General features: G+C 62.3%; 2 protein-coding genes across 2 annotated transcripts; both read left to right on the forward strand.

The window, feature by feature from the left end:
• The first annotated feature begins 83 nt into the window (after positions 1-83).
• LOC136296389 (epidermal differentiation-specific protein-like) lies at positions 84-2708 on the forward strand. Its single transcript, XM_066195450.1, has one exon. It carries the CDS (start codon positions 1451-1453, stop codon positions 2507-2509), a length of 1059 nt encoding a protein of 352 aa, XP_066051547.1. The 5' UTR covers positions 84-1450; the 3' UTR covers positions 2510-2708.
• QARS1 (glutaminyl-tRNA synthetase 1) lies at positions 2593-9878 on the forward strand. Its single transcript, XM_066195682.1, is given in 28 exon segments — positions 2593-2730; positions 2922-3153; positions 3156-3328; positions 3330-3398; positions 3400-3750; positions 4104-4251; positions 4323-4432; positions 4539-4614; positions 4894-4958; positions 5179-5232; positions 5429-5486; positions 5591-5662; positions 5832-5917; positions 6123-6209; positions 6312-6411; positions 6531-6609; positions 6732-6840; positions 6921-7051; positions 7178-7270; positions 7399-7536; positions 7610-7697; positions 7775-7918; positions 7990-8094; positions 8482-8574; positions 8850-8977; positions 9172-9238; positions 9457-9582; positions 9685-9878. Coding segments are annotated over 28 exon segments (3171 nt in total). The 3' UTR covers positions 9736-9878.
• Positions 9879-10673: the final 795 nt, after the last annotated feature.

Below are 10673 nucleotides of genomic sequence, written 5' to 3' on the forward strand. Positions count from 1 at the left end.
GTCCTGGCACTGCAGGCAGGGGAAGCGGGGCACTAGCAACGGACAACTGAGGGGCAAGGTGTGGGGTGGCACTGGCCTTTGGGAGGGGACAGGGGTTTGAAGAGAATAGGGTTCAAGAATTCAGGGACACCTGGATTCCTCTCTTGGGTGACTTATGGGGGACAGGCTGTTGGAGCAATGGGGTCTCCATGCTTCTCCACCACAGGATGTGGATGCCTGTAGGCTGTACCAACCCCCTGGGGGACTGATGGACCCCATGCAGCCAGGGCAGGTCTTGCTTATCAGCCCCAAGAGACAGATTATAGCCCAGAGGCTTTGGGGGTCCTGACTGTCCCCAAGCGGTGGGTCAGGATCCAGCTGTACCTCACAGGGAGCTTTTCGTGTTGGCTTTGTGGCTCCCTACTCCAGGCACTGTGCCTTGGGTACAGCCCTGGGCTGGTGAGGGCTGTGTGGATAAGTGGATGAGGCAGCCTCTGGGCATGGAGCCAGAAGAAATCAAAGGCTTAACCTACCCCAGAACCCATGAGCTGCCTGAGCCCTGTCTCAGCGGGGTGCCAGCTAGGGAGTGCATATGCCCTGTGCCCCACACCAGTAGCTCCTGGGGAGACCAGCTTCAGTTCATGCCATGGGAGCCTGCCTGGAGCCCAGAGGAAACCACCAGCATGCTGTGCTTGGAGTGGCAGCCTTCCAATGCCTTGGTTTGATGTCAGCGTTCTGCTGTGCCCAGCATCCCACCCCAGCAGTGCCTTGGCCACCCCATGAAGCAACAAGGGGGAAGAAGTATCCCCATCTGCCCCAGCCGTCCTCAGAGACAGGCCTGGAGCAGTGCCACCATGTCAGGTGTCCATATCCAATTGCTGGGATCACCAGTGTTCCAGAGGCTCTTGTTTTGGGGTGCTGGCTTGCCCCACCACGATACCCTCTCACCCTACTGGGGTGAGCCAGCAGTTCCTGCCCCACCGGCAATGCACACTATAATTAGCGAGGGCAGGGCGGAAGCATCACTGATAATTGGCGGTGACTCTTCAGCACAGAGTCTTACGAGCCTGGGTCACAGCAGGACTTTCCGGCAGGGCTGGTCTGTGGGACAGGCTGGGTTCCCAGTGTGTCGATCTCCGTGCGAGGCCTGGCTGGCTCCCCAACCCCGAAGTGGGGACAGGGTTGGGTGCAGGGTGTGGGGGCGAGCATTGTCATCGCCTTCGTTTCGTGACGCAGCACGCCCTGGTCCCACCACCGCTTCCTAAAAGGCACAGCTGTGGGGTGTTGCCAGGACAGACGGTGAGAGCACGGGGACCAGGCAGAGGTGGGCAAAAGAAAGGCAGAGGACAAGGGTTAAAGGGGTGCTGAGGTTTGCCTTTGCTGGCTGGCCTTTCCTCACGGTTCTCCTGTAGCACTGTGACCCCACGGGAGGGGACGTGAGCCACGTTGTGCCCGCTCAAGGAGCAGCACCATGAACCGGATCACAGTGTACGAGCGTGCCAACTTTGAGGGCCTGAGCCGAGAGTTCACCTGCGACGTGCCTGACCTGCACGAGCTTGATTTTGGGGACTGCATCGCCTCCCTGAAGGTGGAGGGGCAGCCATGGATTGCCTACACGGACCCCAAATACGAAGGGAAGCCGCACGCCTTTGAGGAGGGCGAGTACCCTTCTGTGGATCAGCCCAACAGCTTCTCGGCACTGCGCCTCGTGCACCATGACCTGGGGGACCCCCAGATCACCCTCTATGAGCACCCCAACTTCCAAGGCGCCTGCAAGGTGGTGACAGAGGAGACCAACTTGGCGTATGGGTACTTCAATGACCGGGTAGCGTCCCACATGGTGCAGCGAGGGGTCTGGCTGCTCTATCAGAATCCCGGGCGGGGCGGCTGGCACTGCCTGGCATGGCCCGGCGAGCATCTTGCTGACTACAAACTGGAGCTGAACTTTCAGTCTCGCCTGTCCCACCTGCGCCCGCTGCGACCCGGGCGGCCCCTGGTCTCAGCACGTCTCCTTTGGGAACAGAAGCGGGTGGAGGAGGAGCGGGAGGTTCTGGTGGATGAGATTGAGGGGGTGAATGAGACAGAGTCGGAGCAGGCGCTGGCGGCCAGCAGCAGCCGGGAGTATGCCACCACACTCTGGCAGAGCTTCCACTTCAGCAATGCCACCAGCCTCAAAGCTGGGCTCTCCTTCACTCTGACCGTGGAAGCCTCCAACATCTTTACGGTGCAGAAAGGGCGCAGCGAAACCAGCACTCGGCGGCAGCGAGTGGAGGTGCAGCTGCCGGCGAAGATCCCCCCGCGCACAGTGCTCAGCATCCAGGTCCTTCGGAAGGAGGTGACGCTCTCTGTCCCGGTCCTGCTCACCATCACCCAGAACGAGAACGTTCGTACGGAGATGGGCGAGTACCGCAGCGTCTCAGGTACCAATGTCAGTGCCCGCTACAGCTTAAAGCCACTGCCAGCTACAGGCAGGGAGCAGGCAGCCAGCAAGGGGGCAGACACAGTGCCTGGCACTAGGATGGAACTATAGCTCTGTACCGGTGCTAAGGAATGGCTGTCCCCTCCGTGGTGTGCGACTCACTGTGACACCAGCGTTGGCTCCAGCACCCACCCATGGAGGAGCCAGGATCTACCTTGTCTGGTTGTGTCCAGTGGCTCTGGCTGGCAGGACCTGCCGGTGCCTCCCCCTACCCACTATTTCCAATAAACCCGCTTCCCCAACAACTCAAGTTTGCTGCTGCTCGGGCTGAGGTGGGAGTAGGATGGATGGGACACTGGGCTAGGGGCGCACTGAGCTAAGAGGAGACACCAAGCTGGGGAGGAGGGATATCGGGCTGGGGTGGGGACTCCCAGGCTGAGGCAGAGAACGTGAGGTTGTGGAGGAAGCCGGGCTGGGGCGGGGGGGACATCGGGCTGGGGGGGCACCGGGCCGGAAGAGCTAGAGAATACCAGGCTGGGAAAGCTCGCGGGGCAAAGGGGAGAGCTGGGAACACCAGACTGGAGAAGACATCAGACAGGGGTGGCAGGAGGACACTGGGCTGAGGCAGCCAAAATTCCACCGGTCTGGGGAAGCCTGGGAATATTGGGATGGGGAGTGTACCAGGCCAGCGACGGGGACAGGGAAGGAGGGAAGAGAACGGACACTGGGCTGGCGTGGCCAAGGGACCACGCACGATCCGGGGGAGCCGGGAACACCGAGCCGGCCTGGCTCCGCGTAAACCCTGCTGAGGCCGCCACCGTGACCCGCTCTCCACCCCAGGACCTTGGGTACGTTTGTTCCCACGGGTCCGTGGCAGGGCCCGTGCCCGGGGTCGTCGGGGCAGGCGGACAGGGCACACCGGAGGCGCGGGCGCCGGCCGCGGGGCACAAAGCGCCGGGAGACGGGGGCGCCGGGGGCGGGACCTGGCACGTGCTCCGCCCCCAGACCCACCTCCAGCCCCGCCCTCCACGTGGCCGCCGCCGCCGCCGGTCTCTTTAAATGATGCAACAGCCCGCGCGCTGAGCCCGCCTCCCGCGCGCCCATTGGCCTGGCCGGGGCCCGTGCCTCCCTCCCATTGGCCGGAACGGAGCGCTCTCACTGCCGGTTGGCTGAGCACGGACCCGCCTCCGGGCGGAGGCGGCAGCATGGCGGCGGCGGCGGCGGCGATGGCGGCGGAGGAGGCGGAGGAGGCGCTGGGGTTGTTCACCGGCATCGGCCTCAGCGAGGCCAAGGCACGCGAGACGCTACGCAACGGGGCACTCAGCGCGCTGCTGCGCCGGGCTGTGCTGCAGGTGCGTCCTCCGCGGGCCCGCGCCCTGGTCACCGGTCCTCGATCCCCAGCACCCCGCCACCCCGATATCACCTCGGGACCCGGTCACGGCGGGAGCTCGTTACCCCGGTACCGGTGTCACCCCCGGGAGCCGGTACCTCGATCCCTGGTGTCACTCGGGTACATTTGCACCGTGGTCCCGCTGTCACCCCCTCGACCTCAGCCTTCCTGGGACCCCCCGGCTTCGCCTCCTCCCGATCCCGCCGAGCGGCCTCGGCCCTTGGCACTCCCCTGTCCCGCTCCGGCCTCCGGTGCCGCCGGTTCCCCGGGGCTCGGGCCCCGGTCCTGCCCTGACGCTCCCCCGGGCGGCGACAGGCTCGGAGTGCGCTGGGCCCGGCGCTGGACAAGGCCACCGGGACGCTTCTATACAACACGGCCGCCCGCCTTAAGGACCCAAAGCACCTCGCCTTCCTCGTCGACTACATCACTCGCAGGGAGATCCTCACCGACCTGCAGCTCAGCGGTACCGTGCGGCCCCGGCCCCCGCCCGGCCCCGGCCCCAGGGCCCCGCTCTCATCCCTGCTCTGTCCCCAGCTGCCCTGGAGTACGTGAGGAGCCACCCCTTGGAGCCCCTGGACGTGGCAGACTTTGAGCGGGCTTGTGGTGTGGGGGTCTGCATCACCCCCGAGCAGATCGAGGAAGCGGTGAGTGGAGCTGTGACCCTGTGGAGACCGCACAGGGGACATTGGACTGGCTCCTGCTGTGCTCCTGCCTGCCTCGCTCACCCTGGTGTCCCTGTGCTGCTCGTAGGTGGAGGCTGTGGTCAGCAAGCACCGAGCAGAGCTGCTGGCAGAGCGCTACCACTTCAACATGGGGCTGCTAATGGGTGAGTGGTGACACCAGGGCAGCCCCTGCCTGGTGCTGCTGGCTGTCATGTCCCTGTGCCTGACCGCCAGTGCCAGTGTCTGCTCCCCTGAGTCCTGCGAGCCAGCCCTTCACCATGGGGAGATGTCATCCTGCCAGATCCCCCACACAGGCAGGGCCATAGTGCCCAGCAACAGGGACAGCCCTGGGGCAAAGGGAGTGGCGTTCTGCATCAGCAGCAGGCTGAAGCTGCCCCCGGGCTTGGACCCTGCCCCTTTCCCACGGGGTGCCCTGTCCACAGGGGAGGCACGGAACCAGCTGCGGTGGGCAGACGGGAAGACCATCAAGAATGAGGTGGACCTGCAGGTGGGTGCGAGGTTACCGTGTCAGGTGCTGCTGTGGTGCCCTGGGCGTGCTGTGACTGGTATGGGACGTGTCAGCCAGTCCCCTAGAGGGCCCAGTGCTGGGGACAGCCTGCCCCACCTAGGTGCAGGCAGGGTGAGCGGAGTGGTGTCTGGACAGGACACTTCCAGGCCTTAGGACACAGGGAGCCTTTCTGACTCCTGACTCTGTCATTCTTCTCCAGGTGCTGCATTTGCTTGGACCAAAGACAGAAGCTGACCTGGAAAAGAAACCAAAGGTAAGGAGAAGGGGAGGCTGGAGACTTGGGTGGTATTTTTTTGTGAAGTGTCCAGGCAGGATCCCAAATAGCTGCTCTGGGCTGAGCTGCCACCATGGGTACAGGTCTGAGGGAGCGCTGGGGACAGCAGGCTGGGCCAGGAGGAGAAGGTATGTGCTACAACTGGGCACTCAGGATGCTGTGCTGGTCTCTGCAGGTGGCAAAGGCCCGTCTGGCCCCAGCAGAGAAACAGAAGGTGGCTGTGGTGGAGAACGGTAAGAGACTGTGCTCTTCCCCAGCCCTTTAGTTCCTGCTGCACCTGCATCCAAGCTGAGCCCTGGGAGCCATGATCAGGGAGCTCAGCCCCATCTCCCTGCAGGTGACATGGGTGCAGAGACACAGTCGCTGCTGGAGCAGCTGCGGGGAGAAGCCCTGAAGTTCCACAAGCCAGGTGAGTGCAAGGAGCCACTGCCATATGTGGGGCCATTCCACCACCTCTGTGCCTGGTCCCAGCTCTCCGTGCTGCGGAGGACTGGACAGGTCCTGTGTCCTTCTCTGCTGGCTGCTGGGCTTGGCATGGTTAGGGCAGTGCTACAGCCCTGAGCATCCTCTGCCTGCAGGAGAGAACTACAAGACTGAGGGCTACGTGGTGACGCCCAACACTATGGCCCTGCTGAAGCAGCACTTGGCAATCACGGGTGGGCAGGTGAGACCATGTCCCACAGCCCAGCAGTTCCATGTGAGAGTGACACAGCTGTGGTGGATGGGGAGCAAGCAGCTCACAGGGGGCATGGCCAGAGGCAGTATGGGGTGCTCTGCAGGATTGCCAGGCGCTCATGTCAGTGTCACTGCTGTCAGGGAAGGTAAAAGTCTCCTGCTGAAGGACAGAAGTGTCCCCTTTGCCTCTTCAGGTACGGACACGCTTCCCTCCTGAACCTAACGGGATCCTGCACATTGGCCATGCCAAGGCCATCAACTTCAACTTCGGCTATGCCAAGGTATAAAGCACCAAGTCACCCTTGCCTTTCTCCACTGCCTGACTTCTGGCCTGGCCCTGTGGTCACTCAGGGAGCAACTGCGCACTATTTCTTCATCCCCAGGCCAATGGTGGCGTGTGCTTCTTGCGCTATGATGACACCAACCCCGAGAAGGAGGAGGAGAAGTACTTCACAGCCATCCGGGAGATGGTGGAGTGGCTGGGTATGACTCGGGATGAGGAGGCAGGATCAAGCCAGGTGTCAGGGACACCCCTGCATTTAGGTCTTGTTGCTGGGCCTTTGGGGTTCCTCCAACCTGTTCCATTTCACCCATCCCCATAGGCTACCAGCCTTATGCAGTGACACACGCGTCGGATTACTTTGACCAGCTCTACACCTGGGCCCTGGAGCTCATCCGCAGGTGAGCATGCGAGGCAGTAGGAATGTGCCAGGGTGGTGTTGATTTTCTACAGTGTGGCTGGAGCTCCCCCTTGCCCTGGGGATGGGTCACTCATGTCTGGTGATGGCATTTCTTCCCTGTAGGGGTCAGGCATATGTCTGCCATCAGAAGGTTGAGGAGATCAAGGGCCACAATCCACCACCCTCGCCGTGGCGGGACCGGCCTGTGGAGGAGTCACTCCTGCTCTTTGAGGTACTCCTGGCTGGGGCAGGTGCTGTGTGCCTGTGGGTCTGGATCTGTGGCTCAGCTGACAGCTTCCTTCCTCTGCACAGGACATGAGAAAGGGCAAGTTTGGGGAGGGGGAAGCCACGCTGAGGATGAAGCTGGTGATGGAAGATGGGAAGATGGATCCTGTTGCCTACCGCGTCAAGTTCACTCCACACCACCGCACTGGGGACAAGTGGTAGGGAGGGCCAGCCATGTCCTGGCACATGTGGTGGGGGTGGGTCTGGGTTTCCTGGTAGTGAGGAGGTGTCAGGAGTGGAGCAGCACTATGCTCTGCCCTGAGCTGGCTGTGTCTGCCTTGCAGGTGCATCTACCCCACGTACGACTACACACACTGCCTCTGCGACTCCATTGAGCACATCACACACTCCCTCTGCACCAAGGAGTTCCAGGCCAGGTGAGCACTGTGCACAGGATAGCCCGGGGCTGAGCTGGACCTGGGAGCAGCATCTGGTGGCTGCCAGGGTGCTGGGATACAGCGTGTCCCTGTGGCTGAGCTGGGCTGTGCCTGTACCTCCCTTGCAGGCGCTCCTCCTACTTCTGGCTGTGCAACGCTCTGGATGTTTACTGCCCTGTGCAGTGGGAATATGGGCGCCTGAACCTGCTCTACACCGTTGTTTCCAAGAGAAAGATCATCCGTCTGGTGGAGACAGGTGCTGTGAGGTAGGAGCAGGGCCAGCTGCCATGATGGGGCTCACCCAGAGCATGCCTGGTTGTCACACTGGTGTTTCCTCAGGGACTGGGATGACCCACGTCTCTTCACGCTGACAGCCCTGCGCCGGCGAGGCTTTCCCCCCGAGGCCATCAACAACTTTTGTGCACGGGTAGGCTTTGGATAGGATGGGACAGGGCAGATGGCTGCATCCCCTGGCCAGCATGGTCACAGCATGCTGTTCCTCAGGTTGGTGTGACAGTGGCCCAGGCGACAATGGAGCCGCATCTGCTGGAGGCTTGTGCACGTGAGGTGCTGAATGAACATGCCCCCCGTGCCATGGCTGTCCTGGAGCCCCTCAAGGTCACCATCACCAACTTCCCTGCTCCGAAGGTGAGACTGCCATGGGCTGTTGTGGGAGTGGAGTTCCTTGAGATCAGTATTCATGCCCTCTTTCTCCCCAGGCACTGGAGGTCCTTGTGCCCAACTTTCCAGCCGATGAGAGCCGTGGTTTTCACAAAGTGCCATTCCACCAGACCGTCTACATTGAGGAGACAGACTTCAGGGAGGTAAGCCAGGTCCACTGGACTATACTATCACTCCTGGAGCTATAGCTTGTGCAGCAGGAGCCTGGCAGCAGTGAAAGTGGTGTTGGTCCTGCACACAGAAGTCACAGGCGGGTGTTGAGTTCCTTACTGTGACTTCAAAATGGGCCAGCAGCCCTGATAGGCACTGGGCAAGTGCTGCCCTCAGCCTGGCCATGGCATGTCCAGCCAATGGTGCTCAACCTGGCCTGTTCATGGGAATGTCCCACAGCAACATGGAAGTTCAAACAGCCCTGGGATCGCTGATCCCTGGGATGGCAGGATTAGGGGCAGAGAGACGTGCTGGAGGTGGGATGCCTCTCCCAGCTGCCCATGCTGGGACCCCTCATGCAGCTGTGAACTCTCTTACAGGAGGCAGACAAGGGGTACAAGCGCCTGGCCCCCGGGCAGCCGGTGGGGCTGCGCCACACTGGCTACATCATCACCGTCCAGAATGTCATCAAGGTGCGTGACTGTGGGCACTGGGGACATGAGGTGGGGCTGTGGAATGTCAGGACGTGACCATGCTCTAACAGGGAAGAGCAGCAATGGTCATCTTGTGCTGGATGCTCTGGACACAGTGAGGGCTCAGGCTGCCTGTGTGGCTGCTCTCTGCCTGCCCTGTGCCTCACAGTGGGGAGCAAGGTGTCCCCAAACTGTGGGGCTGGGGTTCAGCCCCCGGGCCTGCCATATGGGATAAGCCTGCTGCCTGACAGCTTAGCTCATCTCCTCTCCCTCAGGACGTCAGTGGGCGTGTCATTGAGTTGGAGGTCACCTGCACCAAGTCGGATGTGGCAGAAAAGCCCAAAGCTTTCATCCACTGGGTGTCAGTGCCACTGGCCTGTGAAGTGCGGCTCTATGAGCGGCTGTGAGTATCTGGCTGCCGACCAGGGCCAGCACAAGCTTATCAGTGCTGGAGCAGCAGCACAGCTGTACAACAGCAGGCCCTGCTGGGGTCTGCCCAGACCCTTGGTGGGGAAGGATAATGATCTAGAGGTCCTATGAGTGGCACCATGTCCCCTCCTTTGGCACCTTTGGGAAAAGACTCTTATCTCATGGCAGGTTTTTGCACAAAAATCCTGAGGACCCATCGGAGGTACCTGGTGGCTTTCTGAGTGACCTCAACCCTGTGAGTAGTGGAAGCAGCTGAGGTTATGGGCCTGAGAGGAAAGTGGGGACCTGCTGCACCCAGTCCTGAGGCACCCACTTCCATGTACACCCTACCCCTCTTGGAGCGAGGCCTTACTGTGTCTCGGGAGGAAGAGGAGCCGGGGGGAGCTGGGCAGAGGGTAGGGATGGAGAGAATAGAAGGGTAGGGGTGCTGGCTGAGCTGTCCCCCCCTGCCAGGACTCCCTGCGTGTGGTGCACAATGCCCTGGTCGACAGCTCTGTCCACTCTGCTCGACCCTTTGACAAGTTCCAGTTTGAGCGCCTGGGCTACTTCTCCGTGGATCCCGACAGTGAGCAGGGAAAGGTGAGCCTGGTGGGATGGGGGCAGTGAGGCAGCCTGCAGACGCTTCTGCAAGCACCCTCTGCCTGCCGTGGGGCTACGAGCAGACCCTCTGTTTCTCTTTAGATGGTGTTCAACCGGACGGTGACGCTCAAGGAGGACCCTGGAAAAGCCTGAGGGACCTGCTGCGTCTACACCACCGTGGTGTTGCTTCCTTGGGGGTCCTTGCACACCCTCAGTGCCACCGTGCCTTGGCGCAGTCCCCTGGGGTGCCCCACAGCATCGCCTCAATAAACAGAGATCCCAGCTCTGTCCCCGCACTGTCACTGCCTCCTGTTCTGCTCAGTCTTGGGGTGCTGGGGTGGGGTGGTCTCCTGTTTGTCCCCTTGATGAGCCTTGGGTTGGCAGGATGTGTGTGGGGGGTGTCTCCCTTGTTCTGGGGGCACAGAGTCTGCTCCTATCTGCTGTGCAGCACTGATGTGACCTCACGGGAGCTGCAGCTCCCCCAGCAAGCACCGTAAGGTTGGACTGGGGTCAAGGATGTTGGGGTGGAAAGGAGAAGTGTCTCCGGGGGGTGCAGGTAGGACAGGTGCGTGCAGGGGATGTGCGGGAGGGTGCGGGCAGGGCACAGGGGGTGCAGGCAGGGTGTGCACGCTGTGTACAAACACCGCCGGAGCGCCCTCCCCCCTTAAGGTGGACTCGAGTGGGGTGGCCTCTTCTCGGCCCCGGGCTCGGGGTCAGAGGGCTGTCCCCGCGGAACTGCCACGAAGCCCGTGCCCGGAGCCCCGTGCCTGTGCCCCTGGACCTGAAATAAGTGGCGGGAGACCCTGCCCAGCCCCAGGGGCCACCTTAAGCGGGGCCGGGGCCGGGGAGGCCGCGCCGAGCACATGTGCGCGTTAAAGCAGACCCGGCATGGTCCCACGGCGCGGGGCACCCTCCGACTCCATGGGGACACTTCGCTCCGCCCGGGGCAGGGAGCGGCTGTACGGGCCGCGGAGGCCTCAGCGCCCTTCCCGGGGAGCCCTTGCACCGGGGTCTGGCCCCACACGGGCGCCACTCAAAGCCTCGCCCCAGGTGCTGTGTGGGATTGGGGGCCGGGCTGCACCCACATGCCG

The sequence above is a fragment of the Chamaea fasciata genome, unplaced genomic scaffold (assembly GCF_029207755.1).
Source record: "Chamaea fasciata isolate MVZ Bird 193981 ecotype frontalis unplaced genomic scaffold, bChaFas1.0.hap1 SCAF_13, whole genome shotgun sequence".
Classification (NCBI taxonomy): domain Eukaryota; kingdom Metazoa; phylum Chordata; class Aves; order Passeriformes; family Sylviidae; genus Chamaea; species Chamaea fasciata.